Source organism: Halichoeres trimaculatus, unplaced genomic scaffold, assembly GCF_033239565.1.
Source record: "Halichoeres trimaculatus isolate MK-OKI-2021-1 unplaced genomic scaffold, fHalTri1.1 fHalTri1_scaffold_5, whole genome shotgun sequence".
Lineage (NCBI taxonomy): Eukaryota > Metazoa > Chordata > Actinopteri > Labriformes > Labridae > Halichoeres > Halichoeres trimaculatus.
The window spans coordinates 33,284,071-33,299,636 of NW_027437183.1; the positions used below are offsets into that span (position 1 = coordinate 33,284,071).

At 41.5% G+C, this 15,566-nt stretch overlaps 1 protein-coding gene across 2 annotated transcripts in view; it reads left to right on the forward strand.

The window, feature by feature from the left end:
- Positions 1–15,318, forward strand: part of cux2b (cut-like homeobox 2b) — a 130,968-nt gene extending 115,650 nt beyond the window's left edge. For both annotated transcript variants that reach the window (XM_074669762.1, XM_074669763.1), the window contains exons 11-22: positions 1,553–1,744; positions 1,825–1,883; positions 1,979–2,027; positions 2,253–2,352; positions 4,216–4,842; positions 7,054–7,155; positions 7,327–8,165; positions 10,052–10,217; positions 10,370–10,675; positions 10,765–10,953; positions 11,034–11,310; positions 11,398–15,318. In XM_074669762.1, the coding sequence (XP_074525863.1) occupies positions 1,553–1,744; positions 1,825–1,883; positions 1,979–2,027; positions 2,253–2,352; positions 4,216–4,842; positions 7,054–7,155; positions 7,327–8,165; positions 10,052–10,217; positions 10,370–10,675; positions 10,765–10,953; positions 11,034–11,310; positions 11,398–12,190 (3,699 nt within the window). In that variant the 3' untranslated portion in view covers positions 12,191–15,318. The remainder of the gene's footprint in view (positions 1–1,552; positions 1,745–1,824; positions 1,884–1,978; positions 2,028–2,252; positions 2,353–4,215; positions 4,843–7,053; positions 7,156–7,326; positions 8,166–10,051; positions 10,218–10,369; positions 10,676–10,764; positions 10,954–11,033; positions 11,311–11,397) is intronic.
- Positions 15,319–15,566: the final 248 nt, after the last annotated feature.

Below are 15,566 nucleotides of genomic sequence, written 5' to 3' on the forward strand. Positions count from 1 at the left end.
ACTTGGTCTCTGTATGAGAATTTTGATTATTTGTGTTACAAGTTCTCCATTATTTGTTTGTTACTAGTGTTTTGGAACTTCAATGTTTTTTTTTCACTGAAATGGGTGGAATGGTGTGAGGCAGAAATGTAATGTCCATATATGTGGACGCTGGGTCTAAAGGATTTTAAAAAAGTATTTCTTTTTGTTCACCAAGTGAGGGGTCCATTTAGTCATTAGAAGAGATCTAGGCATTATTTTGTGTTTTTTTATCTTAAAATAAGAAATTTTTATTGACTTTGTAGATGAAAGTGGCTCATATTTAGTCTAAAATAGGACATTTTTACTAAAAAATAAGACAAAAACTTTCTCAGATTTCATTTTTTTCCAGTGTGATGACTTTTTTAAAATCTTTGTCTACTGCTACACATTCTCTTTACTTTTTCTTTTACAGTTTCCTATGTTTGTTTTGTGTTGGGTAAATTACTCTAAAAAAGTAATTATTACTTTCATCAGCAATTTCATTAGTGACAGAATTTCACCTCTGTGTGGATAGAAAAAAATAGCAATTTAAACTCAATTTTTTTTATGGCTCGATGTGTGTGCGTGGTTTCTGGTCTTTCTGCAGCCAGCCCCAAGTGGACACTCAATGAACTGCAACTTTCAGAACTTCAACATATGCTTTATTTTCATTTTGCTAAACCGAATGTCGCCCCTTGGTCTATCGTCCTTCCCCCCTCACCAAAGAAGAACAATCAGAAAAAAAACAACACATTATATCTTCAGCTCCTGTCATGTGTCTGGCAGAGTGAGCCACATTAGTTACAGTTGTTAGATATTGGTGCATTATAACGCACCACATTACACTGTTTGTAATGGAAACTGTAACAGGGTTGTTACATTTAAAATAGTTACTAATTAGGTTATTCATTACTGGCAAACACTGTTATTCCCAACACTGCGTATGACTCCACTGAATATGAAGGAAATGTTGTGCATGTCCTATCTTATTGTGTGTGGCTGCAGATTTAAGATTTAGTTTTCTTTTACTTTCAGTGTTTTACATTTTCTTTTTTGTTGACACCCCAAAACAGCAACTCAGTACTTAATTACTTTCTAGCTTTGTTTACTGACAAAAATGAAACGTATCACCTTTTTTCTGGACCAAAACAATACAAAAAAGTACAAAATAAGAAAACCCTGTTTTCAGTGATAACCTCAACATCATCTTTATAATTTACCGTAATACACAGAGTAACTGTGCCCGTCGTTGTTAATGAAAGAGAACAACCAGAGAGCAGCATAAATAGAGATGCCGCGCTCCACCACCTGTATAAACTCCTCCTTCAAATATACAAACATACCCAAAAGTTTTTACCATGATCAAGTCAAAGTCAGTCAGAAAAGCAGACATGACTTAGACATAGTACAGGAATCTTTCTTTAATAACAAAAATATGATAGATGGATGGAATGGTAGATACTGCAGAGGTTGTTATTCACATCCTGGCCTCTCACATTGTTTCTCGCTCCATCATTCCTTTCTTTTGTCCTCTTTCCCTCCCCGTCCTCAGGAGAACAGCGACAGGGACGAGGTTTTGCCCTCCCAGCTGGAGGCCGCTCTGCTGGCTAAAGACCGAGAAATCCTCCATCTACTTGAAAAAATTCAGCGGCTGCAGTTCACGCTACAGGAAGTCCAGGAGACCTCAGCCAATCAGATACTAGAGCTGGAACGCCAGCTGGCCTATAAAACAGAAGCTATCGAGGTGAGTGACAGACTACCCCTCAGAAATACTCGTAGCGATGTGATGATAAACATGCTGCTCCTCTCCTCTCTCCTCTTCAGAGATTAGAAAATAAACTGCAGTCCCAGATGGACTATGAAGAGATTAAAACTGAACTGAGGTGATCATTTTCTCATAGACTTTAATGCATCAATCAGTTAACGGAATTAAAACCCAGGACTTAATCTCTCCTCTCCTGTTTGTTTGTGTGCACAGTATCTTAAAGGTAATGAAGCTGGCTTCAGCAAACGGCGGCTCGTCCCAGGTATTTACACTCCTGCTCATCCTGTCCATCACACAGCTCTTCACACTGACACATCTTTCCTTTAAACTAGATGTTTCTCCACTTTGTTTTGGTGTCTGAGACAAAAAATTACACTGCAGTGCCACTGAATGTGTCATCCATTACAGGGACACATACAGCAGCTGTAATAGATTTGAATGATAATCAGAAGTGTGTGTGTGTGTTTGTTTGTTTGTGTGTGTGAAGGATTCTGCTAAGGCAGCAGAGTCTCTTCTGCTGGATAAAGACGCCTTTCTTCCGTCTCACAAATACCTAATGGATAAAGCCCGAATTTTGCACAGCATTGGTAAGATGAATGTCTTTATTTTCTGTCTATAAAACATGTTTTTAACAGTTTTACTGAAAAGATTTCCCAAAAAGAGTCTGTTATTTTCTCATGGCTCAATCTTCAAACTCAGTGAACTCTGGGTTGGATGTTTTCAGGCTAGAGCATAAAACCAATCAATCAGTCAGACACTCAATCAATCAATTTGATCAAATCAATCAGCCAATCAATCAATCTATCTATCAGTCAATCAATAAATCAGTCAATCAAGGAAATGGTTTGTCCAATCCTCCCCAGAGTTGGGGTTTGGGCTGGGGGGGGGGTGGTAGCAAAAAACTGATAGGCAGGTCACGAAATTCCTTTTAAAATCAAAAAACTGCTCACTTGTTTACATCTTGCATATTTCATTCATTATTTTAAAGTATGAACAAACAAATAGGTTAAATTTGATATAAAACCATGAAAACAAAAATGTTTTGTGTTAATGGTTTAACTTTTCTTCATTGAAGAACCTGAGGTGATGGAAACCAGGCTAACGATGGTTAACACAGGAGGCAGATTCACTCAGGAAACACAGCAACATGTGACCACAGGCAGTCTGACTTTATACTGATCAGCCCAAAAAAAGTATCTAAGGCTTTAATTGTGTATGTTTTATGGATTTGTCAACAAGAATTTCCCCCCAGCATTGGTCACCTGAGGTCACAGGCTGAATATATATATATATATATATATATATATATATATATATATATATATATATATATATATATATATATATATATATATATATATATATATATATTCAGCCTCAATCTTCAAACTCAGTGAACTCTGGGTTGGATGTTTTCAGGCTAGAGCATAAAACCAATCAATCTGTCAGACACTCAATCAGTATCCAAGGCTTATATATATATATATATATATATATATATATATATATATATATATATATATATATATATATATATATATACACGATTCACATGGTCTGCTGTTAAAACAGCAAAGTAAAAATTGCAAAAATAATTTATAACAAAGAATCGTAATTTTAATCAAATCACCACCCCAAAATCGTAACAGAATCGAATCACGAGAATAGCATATCATCCCAGCCCTAGTAAACACATACATATATATAAACATATACATATATATACATTTACATATATACACACATAAACACATATACATATATGCATACTTATAAAAATATACACACATAATACATAAATAAAATAAACAAATAAGTAATTTTAATAAAGAAAAAATCAACTGTCATTGCATCTGCTTCTATCTTCTGAATTTATCCAGCAATGACACTGGTATTTGCAAGATTAGCAACTCCAGTTATCTTGTGACTTTTCACATACAGTGCATTCAGGAAGTATTCATACAGATTCACTTCTTCCACATGTTGTTATGTTACATCCGTATTCCAACATGGATTAAATTCATTATTTCCCCAAAAAATATTCTACACACAACACCCCCAGCTGTGCACCGGCGCTCCCCATCCAGCCTCACAGAGCTTGAGAGGATGTGCGGAGAAGAACAGGAGAAACTTCCCAAATCTGTGTGTGCCGGGCTCGTAGCATCATATCTGTGAAGCTTCTACAAAATATCAAGTAGAGGCTGTGAATGAGAGTTTTGTTTTAAATAAAGATTATGTATAATGTGCAGAATTTGAGTTTAAAAAAGGTGAATTTAGTCCATTTTGGAAAAAGGCTGCAACATAATTTGATGTGGAAAAGGTGAAGCAGTTGAGATACTTTCTGGATGAACTGTTCTCTGACCCAAAGCAGTACTTCACAGCCTCCCCTGAGTTTGACCTGATGTGGAATAACTGAGCAGGGTTGGTGAGACTGTGTTTTCTCTCATTAGATGATGACCAGTCCGAGGATGCAGGTAGGGACAGGGTCCGGCCCCCGGGCTCTCAGTCATCCTCCTCTCAGGCAGACGGCCGTGCCTCTCCCAGCTCCGGCCCCACCCTGGATGGCTCCTCCTCCGGCCACGACCTCCCCCGTCCTTTCTCCGTGTCCCCGTGCTCTGTGGACAGACTGTCAGGAGACCACCTCCTCCACAAGCAGCTGCTCTCCCCACACTTTAAAAAGGAAGGCCTCATGGCTTTTCCCACCGCCCTCTATGCAGCCAAAGTCGCCCTCATGTCGGCCACCCAGGGGTCCGCTGGTGCGGGCAGCATCGAGGCCGGCCTGCCCAGCGACCAGTCAGAGAGCGGCAGCTCCATCACCGGTGACGACGACCAGCTCGACACGGCAGAGATCGCCTTCCAGGTGAAAGAGCAGCTGCTGAAGCATAATATTGGCCAGCGCGTGTTTGGCCACTATGTGTTGGGCCTGTCTCAGGGCTCGGTCAGTGAGATCCTGGCAAGACCCAAACCCTGGAGGAAGCTGACTGTGAAGGGCAAAGAGCCGTTCATAAAGATGAAGCAGTTTCTCTCTGATGAACAGAACATCTTGGCTCTCCGCACCATCCAGGTCCGCCAGAGAGGTGAGTGGAGATATTTTAACACAGTGAACTTAGAGACACCAACAATTACTCTACTGACCAAGTGGTAGCTGCTCAAACCCCAGTGCCTGGCTGCTTTACAAAAGTACAGGATGTAAAAACAAATACAGTCAAGGATTTAGATTGTTTGTTGAACTGGTGCTTTCATTCTTTAGCAGCAGTGGTGTGCACAGAGGGGGGCATGGGGTGAGGTCGCCCCCCCCCTGTGGATCAGTTTTTGAAAAAAGTGTGCTCAAGTGCCATATTCGGAGCCAAAACGAGCGCTACAGTGAACTCTAGGGATCCTAACTCACGCTAAAGTGACCCAAAACTCGTGCCTAGGTGACTTATCAGCCTTGGCTGGTTAAACTATGTTTAAGTGCGCTCTTGGGAGGCAAAAATCCATGCTTAAGTGTCCTTAAAAACATTTGGCACCTGGTGTCCTCTTCAATGGCAAGAACACACCATTCCTCTTTTCTTTTCATCCCTGCCCTTCAAACAGTCAGTGCGCGTCACTGTTCAGTAGGATATGTCAAAGTTTAACCAGCAGGTCGACATTAAGCCATACCCATTAACTTCAGACACGTCAGGAAACTTCAGCCTTCGCATCTGTTTTTCATTAAAAATCACAAACTGAGGCCCTGTACACGCATAGCCAGGTATTTATGTAAATGAATATTGATTGGTGATTTTCTATACTGGAGATGAACACAGCATTATAGGTTATATATTGAAGAATAAATATGTTTAGATGATTTTTTTTATATTTGGTTGTTAAACAAATTGATATTTTTTTAGGATATAAACCCCAAAACCTACCAACAATTGGTACCCTTGAGTACCGGTACTGATTGCCAGGTACCGGGCATTGGTACTGTATCATTTCAAATGTGAACGGTACCCATCCCCAGTTGGAAGTACAATACGTCTTCTGCACCTCCACTGCAGTAGATGGCGCCAAAGAGCTACTCCACTGTATGTTGCCCATAAACTGTACAATAAATATAGTCTCAAAGTATATTCAAAATATTTTATTCCTAAACCTGATGATGTGGGTTTTGATGCCTAAAAAACATTAATGGTTCATCTGTACTCTTGGGTCAGTTAGTTAAAAACCACTTTAAATCTACTTTTTTACAGTGGAGTAGACTGATAAGATAATAATCGTAGTCATGTTTTGTACATTAAATCTTTTATGAGTAACAATGGAAACACCAAGTGACATTTATCAGTTTCACTAACTGACCACGTCTTTCAACCAATAATTTTTTTTTTCAACATTAGTTTAATGTCACAGCAGTTTAAGAGACAAATTTGACACACTTTATGTTTTCAAGTTAAGTGTTTATATGAAACGCTGCATCTGACTTCAATTATTCCAGCCACAAGAAAATAGAAAAGTTTTTTCAATTAAATAGTTAACAGGGTATAATATCACAATATATCACAATATTGTGATATTATTGTATCGTGACTCAAGTATTGTGAGGTTCTTGCCAATTCTCATCCCTAGTATTCAAGCAAATCTGTCTATAAATGTGCTTGATGCGTGCCAAATCTATACATGGCAGTGTTTTTTCAGACATGTAATCTTTTGCAGCCAATCAGAATGAACCCCCATCAGTCAGTTGTGACGTTTAAGAACCAAACCCATGAAACAGGAGTTTTCAAAAAGCATCGTTTTTAGTGATGTAAAACTGCAGTTTTCGGTGAAGACTTATAAAAATAAATGTGGTTACTGATACCCGGCTACGTATGGACATAACCTTAGATGTAACCATATGAAATGATGGTTAAACCTTCTAAAATATGAACGCTCCCGTTTGAAAAAGTGCATTTTAGGGATCTGTGAGCACGGAAAGCTCTGATGAGCCCGTATCTCTGTGTAAGTCATGTAACCACGCCATCCTTGTTTTGGTGGCCTAACTCGTGGACCTGTGTACATTTAAACCCTCTAATCTACTTGGACCTTATCTTTGACTTCTCCTCGGCTTCCTCTGCCATGTTTGTAGTGTTACTTTTAAACTTTGTTTTCTCCCCAGATTCACAGCTTTTGAAAGTTGAGCTTCCCGTATACTGCAACCTCAGACAGCACGCGCTCAAAGGCAGCCATTGATCTAACAGTCAAAAGCAAAGCCTTGGAACTGCTCTCTGATCAACCATCCCACTCACCCCCCTCCTCCCTGTATCTCTCTCTGTTACCCTCTGTGGCAGGGAGCATCACTCCGCGCATCCGAACTCCTGAAACTGGGTCAGACGACGCCATTAGGAATATCCTGGAGCAGGCCAAGAAGGAGATCCAGTCCCAGAGGGGAGGTAGGGCTGGAGTCGTCATAAGTCAAGCTTGGATCTGTTTTAATTGATTTTAATGAGATTTATCGTGAAATCATGTTTTTATTTTTGTTTTCGATTATAATTCATGCACCTGAATCAGGGGATTGATTTGAGATTTGAGCATCAGTGTGCGGGTCTTTCTTTCTTTCTAAGGTGAAGGCAAACCGTCTGTAAACAGCCTGTCAGGCAGAAGCAGTAATGGAGCAGGCAGCAGCTCTGACGATGCCATAAAGGGCATCCTGGAACAGGCCAGGAGGGAGATGGAGGCCCAGCAGCACGCCCTGATGGAGATGGAGGCCTGCGGGAGGGCCCAGACCGCCAGCTCAGCAGCTCAGGTGGAGCATTTAGGGACCCCTGAGCGTTCTCGAGGCCTGTCTTTACCCATCTCTATCAAACAGGAGGAGGGAGGCTGCGTCACCGTCTGCATGGCTAACCCCATCAGCAGCCCACAGACGCCCCTCAGCGTCCTCTCCCCGGCTGCTTTCGTCCAGAACATCATCCGTAAAGTCAAATGTGAGATCGGAGAGGCGGGCACTTACTTTGACCAGCACTGGTCTCAGGAGCGAGGCTCACTGGTTCTTGGAGTTGGAGGCAGCTCTCGGGCCTTCAATTCAGTCTCTCCCTCCTTGTCTTCCTCCTCCTCTGGACCCTCCGCCCTGCCTCGCTCCTGGCCACGCCTGGAGAATGGAGAGTGTCTCTCCAATAGCGAGGAGGCGTCTGCTGGTGAAGACGAGCTGGGTCTTGGACGGCCTGTGGAGGTGAAGGTGGAGTCAGACACGTCGGTGAGCGGGGAGTCACCGGGCCCTGGCTCTGGGAGGCTCTCTTACTACCCAGCATACATCCCCCGGGCCCTCAAACCCACGGTGCCGCCGTTGACCCCAGAGCAGTATGAGATGTACATGTACAGAGAGGTGGACACCATCGAGCTGACCCGGCAGGTGAAGGAGAAGCTGGCAAAGAATGGCATCTGTCAGAGGATCTTTGGTGAAAAGGTCAGAAGCTGTCTGAATGCATTTTTCCTAAATGCATGTTTGTCTCTCAGTTTTTAAATCATCAGGCCTCTGTGAAATATTGATGAGTTTAACATGACTAAACTCCAAACTCTTTCTTTTTCTTGCAATGACCAAAACTCAGTGCCTGCTTTTTTTAGGTGTTCCTCTGTCATCCTGTAATATTTTCAGATTTTTTTAGCAGCACAATATGCTTGTTGTAAATTTTGTGTAACACATAACAGAAGCATTCCTGTATTTTTTTAATCAGTGACAGGTTAAAATGAGTTGTCTCTTGAAAATGTGTCAACTCTTGAATAATTCATGGTGACAAATATAAACCGCAAAGTAAACATGAATTCACCAGGGGGTGGAAGTGATTTAAGGGAGTGAAGAAATCCTTTCACAGGTTGGTCCTTCAGGTCAATGACTGCTCAGAGAAACAGAGATTTGATAAAGCTGACTTCTCTTTCCAACCACAGTCACATCAAATGTGAGCCTAGACCTGATTCTGATCAGGACAAGCTGTCCTTCAATCCGGACACTTCATAGTGAACTCTTTCACTGCAAAAAAAATGAAACCCTATCAAGTGTTTCTGTCTTATTTTAAGTAAAATTGTCTTATCACACTTGATATGAGCCACATTTAACCTGTCAGTCTAAAAGAAAGACTTGTTTCAGGTTGCTTAAAGACAAAATAAGGTCTGAAATGCTTCTAACAAGTAATATAAACTGCCATTGCAACAAGAAAATTTTGCTTTGAGTAAAAATAATGTTTTAATACAAAAAACCTTTCAGACCTCATTTTTGTCTTTAAAAAACATTTTTTCTGGACTAGTCAGGTGATTGTGGGTCATATCAAGTCCAAAAAGGCATTTTCTAGTAAAAATAAGACAAAATCACTTGATAAGACTTGTGTTTTTGCAGTGTTGAACTCACAGCAGGCTTTGACTTGTTGTAAGGGGCATCCACAAAGTACAAAATAAAAACAAAGAGGAAACTCAAATATTCAGAAGCTTCAACCTGAATATGTGTTGTTCTCACATTGATGCTCAGCACAGGAAGAGATGCTCTGACTACATTTGGAGCTCAGATCTGACTGACATGAACCCCCCTCACTCCACACCCCCTGATTTAAAAACAAGTACTCTGGACACAAAGCATTTTACAGAAAGGACTTATTACTTTTACTGCTGTAGACTCACAGACTGATACTTTTATTTCTACCTCAGTAAAGTTTCATCAAAATAACTGTGCTTCCGCTTGAGTAGTACATTTCAGTACTCTGAACATCCCTGTTGTTGTCAAAGCTGTATTTTTGCACCAGAAATCATAATGATGCTTTATGGCTTGTAAAGCTGATAACACAAAGGGTTTTCTGAGTATCTCACACCCTGTTGGTTTTTTATTTTCCTTATTTTTTGACAGTGGAAGAGTTGTTTCTACACCAGTTTAATTAATAAGATGGCAGAATTTATGGATTTATCTGCTTTCAAAAACTGAAGATGATGTTTGTCTAAATTTTGAAAAAGGAGAAAGAAGAAAGATGCATTTTCATTTCCATTTTTTCTTTTTCTTTTCTTTCGATTCCCTCAAACATTCCTGTGGTAAATACATTCATGCTTGTTCCTCCATGCAATGAGCTGCAACATCACATTATTTGAAGGCTCCATCCTAACAGATATGAAGCACTGCTGCCCTCTAGTGGTTGTTGGATAAAGTGGATTATTCCATTCATGTCAAAGCAAACATGCTTTCATTTTTTGTTTATTAAATTACTTATTATTTTAAAATGATACATTTAAAAAATAAGTTGTATTATTTATTTGGTTATAGTGATTGTTGCAGTTTACTTGTCATACATTATGAACCTGTATTTTGCTGCTCAGGTGCTCGGGCTCTCTCAGGGCAGTGTGAGCGACATGCTGTCTCGGCCCAAACCGTGGAGCAAGCTGACCCAGAAAGGCAGGGAGCCCTTCATCCGCATGCAGCTGTGGCTACTGGACCAGTTAGGACAGAGCCTCAGTCAGCCCACAAACCAGGGCCACACTCAGGGTGAGACTTTTACACTTTCACACATTAGCAGAGAGGGCAAAGCAAGAATTAAAACATCAAAAACACAGATTTCATTACTATTTTTTATTTGCTCATTGGCTTAATGTCGGTGAATGATTTATTAAATGTTTTTGGATGCTTCCCCCTTCCAGAAAAAAGCCCAGTGACAGCCCAGTCCTCGCCCTCCCCGCCTCCTAGCCCAGCAGAGAGCCACCCAAGTCCACTGGTTGAGCCTGTCAGCCTGTCCCTGGAGAGCAGCAAGGAGAACCAGCAGCCTGAGAGCCTGGGACTGGGCCTGCCCCCCCACCCAGAGGGAGGGAAATCCACCCCCAGCCTCATGTCCCTGCATCAGCCCACTACTCCTCTGGGCATCCAGGAGCTGGTTGCTATGTCTCCAGAGCTTGACACATACGCCATCACCAAGAAGGTCAAAGAGGTGCTAACAGACAACAACCTAGGTGGGTCCTGGATCAGGATGAGACGTACTGCTGCATGCAGTACTGAATGCAGACACACGTGACCTCACTGTGTGTGTTTGTTCCTGCAGGTCAGCGTCTGTTTGGGGAGACCATCCTGGGTTTGACTCAAGGCTCCGTGTCTGACCTGCTCTCACGGCCAAAACCGTGGCACAAGCTCAGCCTGAAGGGCAGGGAGCCGTTTGTACGAATGCAGCTGTGGCTCAACGACCCTCATAATGTGGACAAGCTGAGGGCCATGAAGAAAATGGAGAAGAAAGGTAGGAAAGGAGGTGCTTGAGTATTTTTTCCTCTTGTTTGAGAATTGTCTTTTCTTCACATACCACTGTCTTTCCTCCAGCTTATCTGAAAAGGCGCTACGGGCTGCTAAGCACCGGCTCAGATAGCGACTCGCCCAGCACCCGCTCTGAGTGTGTGAGTCCAGCCTTAAGCTCGCTGGACTTGTGTCCGTACAGCCAGGTGAAGAAGCCTCGGGTGGTGCTGGGTGCTGAGGAGAAAGAGGCGCTGAGGAAGGCGTATCTCCTGGAGCCCTACCCCTCTCAGAACACCATCGAGATACTGGCCTCCCAGCTCAAACTCAAAACCAACACAGTCATCAACTGGTTCCACAACTACAGGCCAGTACTGTGAATTACATGTGAAAATACAGAGATGCTGCAAGAATTTACCCCTAATGTAACTGTCTAACTCTGGTGTTTGTGCAGGTCCAGGATGCGACGAGAGGTTCTGATGGAGGGTCTACCAGACAACGACACAGATGCTGAGCACCACAGCTACTCCCCTTCAGCGACACGCAGCCCCAACTCTGACGGAGAGGAGCGGAGGCTGCAGCAGTCCTCAGGACACGTTCACTCCAGCCTTCCTCTGAACACCAACCCCTCACAGCTTCATGTCAAACAGGAGGCCATGGAAAGGGAAGATGAGGCCGGGGAGGCCAGAGAAGGCTCCATGAAGCAGTCAAGGGTCCAGTGCTTTTCCACAGCTTCACAGTTCCCTCAGCTGAAAACTGAACACGAGGAAAGTATGGGCGGATGCCACGAGTCTCTCAGGCTGGAAGAGGGGGGGAGCCCAGCCAAAGGGCTCTATCATGTGGCAGTCTCCATAGATGCTCCTCAGAGATCCAGCCAGTCCAGGCACGAGGGGGAAGACACCAGGAAGTCACCCGTTGACCCGGTCAGCTTCAAGGCTTCATCAGAGCCCTGCCGTAGCAGCCTGGAGGTCTCCCTAAACTCACCCTCTGCTGCCTCCTCACCAGGTCTCATGATGTCAGTCTCTCCTGTCCCGTCCTCATCGGCTCCCATCTCGCCCTCGTTGCCAAACCCCCCTTCATCTAGCACCAATCACAGCCTGGACCCTAACCCGGTCCCTCCTTTCCAAAGCCCCAAACTCAATAGGAGCACTCAGAGACGCAATGAGAAAATGGCTAACCTCAATAACATCATACACAGGCTAGAGAGGGCAGCCAATCGTGAAGAAACACTGGAATGGGAGTTTTAAGTCCCTTTTTGCTTGTATGTAGTCTTGATGGCACACTTAAGAATCTCATAAAGAAGCTTCCTGAAGACTTGGAACAGAGCCTGGCTTTTAAAGGCCTGCCATCTTAGACTTATAAGTCGTAGGAAATGAAACGCAGAGCTAAGAACCGGGCCGAATCCCAACCAGAACTTATAAGAGTTCACAAAAAATTTATAATTGCATATTTGTTTATTTGTTTTCCTTTGTTTTTTTGATAATGCATACTACTTTTAAATATATGTGACAGCATTAGCTGTTGTTTTACCTATTGGACTTGACATAAGACTTTTGCAGCTATGGTGTCATAAAATGTACACTAAAGTTCTGTAGATTGCCACTGGGTGAGATTATAAAAGACCCCTGTCTTAAGCCATTAAAAGCACTATAACTATTTGAAAAGAGACACTGACCAAATTTGCTACTTTTTGAATAGCAGTTTTTCAAATTTTGTCTGTAAGACTGGACAGTTTAAGTCACGTAACATAAAATCCTATTACTGACTGAGGGATAGTCCTTTAAGACTCTAAATATTCAACATCTTGTATGTACTTAGTTTCTTGGTGATATGTTTTGAAATATTTGTAACTCTCGTATAAAATGTGGTTGTACATGTTGTAGAATTGTCTGCAATAGCCTTCTCTAAACCTGATGTAGCATGGTACTCACCTGACCCTGTTATCTCTGTAGTTGGTCACCTGTGATTATACTTGAGCGAAAACAAGAGAAAAAAAGTTGAAAACCCTTCAAAAAGCAAGAAAAAATGAGACGTTAAAAATGAGTAGAGTACTTTTGGTATTTTGTTTTCTTGTTTTCTTTGAATAATCCTTGAGGTTTACAGTTTAGGGCCCTTGTGCTATTGTCAGTAAGTGAAACATTCACTACACATGAGCACAGTTTACATGATTTCTTTCAGACTTACCTCTCGGACCCTCTAAGGCACTGGTTCTCAGACTGCAACAGGCCAAGATGCACGACACCTGGTTTACCTCAGATTATGTTGATGCACATCATGCTATGACCATGTGATTCATTCTTATACATGAACATGACCCACACCTATTTAAATTAAATGAGGGGAGTTGCTCTGCATCATACCTCAGAAAAGAGGAAGTCATACATGAAGCAGATTACAAAATCAGTCCTCTGCTAAGAATATGCTGCTGCTGCTGGAACAGAAAGGGAGCTAATAATTCCTTTCCATGTGTGTTTTATGATCCTACTCAAAGGTACCTGATTGAGTGCACTTTCTCAAGTGGGAAATTTGCTGTAAATAAAATTATGTGTACTTGATCAAACACCTCAACCTCTCAGCACTGGGATTTTGTTTTGCTGGGCAAGTGGATATTTAAAAAAAACACATCAGTGCTGTGTTTGGATCTCCCCAGGGCTACCTAAGGCTCACATTATGTGAAAGCATGATGCAGTATGACTTTTCATCAACACGAAAACATCCAATCTGTAAGTATGCTACATTCAAGGACGAAACAGGTTCCTGGTTCCCCCTCATATTATCTTTGACCACTAGTGTATCGTGTCTGTAGAGGTTTTTTTCGTCATGCTTGCAAATGTTCTTTATGTATTTTGCCTCTATTTTATACTCAAAATACTAACTAGATATTCAATACCTCGTGTATGAACTACTTACAGCACTTAGATTTTGATAATTATGAGGACTCAAAAAATTTAAAGTTTCAACATTATTCTAACTTAGTGTCCACAAGTCTTTGCCTTTACTGTATTGTTGAAGTTGGTAGTAAACACTTGCACATGTCTACATAGTTCAGAGGACTTGGATTGTATTATGTAGAGATATATATTACACAATGACTAAAAAATGATATCTTACATCCTTGGAACAAAACGTGCTGATTATATTGAAATAGAGTGTACAGATTTAATAAACCAAACCCATTAAAGCCAGTGCTCATCTGGCAAGCTTGCCCACGTTTTAGACCTTCTCTCAGGGTAGTCTTGCTTTTTAAAGCTTTACTGAAACAGTTGCTCTCATCAGTGGTGACTCTAATAAACGTGATGTGTTAAAGGATGACTCTGTTACATATTAAATGGACCCACGGAAGTTGTGTGTAAATGGAAAACTCATCTTCTGGGGAAACAGCGGTGGTTTGATGGAGGGCTGTAGCTGTTTTGTAATTCACTACACAGATTGGTCAAAACACAGTGTCCATTGGAACTGCCAGCGTGGAGCTAATGGGTTACATTTGGGGGATCAGTGGACTCTGATCATGTTTTTTTTTCTATCTTAAAGCCACAAAAGAGTTTTCTCTGGTTTTCATACCACCGTTTTGTGCATAATATACTGTAAGAATACAAGTGGCATTTTTTTATGTGAAATCTCATTCTCTCTCATGGTTAAATGAACATATGACTGAAAAAGAATTGTATTTACCCACACCATCATCTCCTCATGTAAAGCCCATCTTGTTGTTTTGCATGCAAATCCAATCTAGTCATATGACGAGGAATAGAATGTGTTTTTATGTTATTCTTGCAAAGAGACATTAAATAAGCACTTAAAGTCATTTTAAATCAGTTAAGTGCATGGTGCAGCTGATGAATTTGGCTCTCACAAAGTCATAACGATTCCTGTCCAATAAGAATCCAAAAAGGACCCAAGTGAACGTGACTTTCAGGTAAAAGTTTTAATTACTTTGTGCCATATCATTAACCTCACAGGAGTCATGCATTTTGGAAAAGTGTGTTTTGAGGGGTGTCAGATGTTTCTGTAGCACAGCTCGGAAAGAAAGCAAAGCTTTTTGGACTAAAAGCCCTACACATCAGTTGGTTTCATTTTACAATTGACATTTGTCACTAAATCAAAACATTAGTTAGCAAATTTTTAACAATTGTGTTCAAAGTTGGGAATTCGTAATTCAAACAACGAATAAATGGATGAAGAACGGTTCGTAACAGACTGTTTTGATTAGAAAGTCAACTGAGAGCCAACAAAGAGAAATGTCTTGTCTTGCAGGCTTGTGTTACTGTCTAATGCCTCTCTTGTCAGGATATCAAATGTCAAAGAATAGATAAGGGTATGCCAAGCGTCTTTGAATTGAATCTGCATATGTAAGCCATCATTCAATACATAATTGTTTAAGATCCAGCTGTGTTGTGTTTTTATTTCATCATAGTGTGATTAGCACCCACAGTTCAGATACAAGAAGAAGTTTGTGATCCCTCTGGAGTGACCTGGATTTCTGCATAAATTGGTCATTGAATGTGTTCCTTCTTCTATGTCACATGTTAGATAAGTCAGTGATACCGATCTGTCCAGGCCCCGAGGCAGCAAAGCAGCCCCAAACCATGGTGCCCCCCCTCCATGCTTCACTGTGAGGATGAG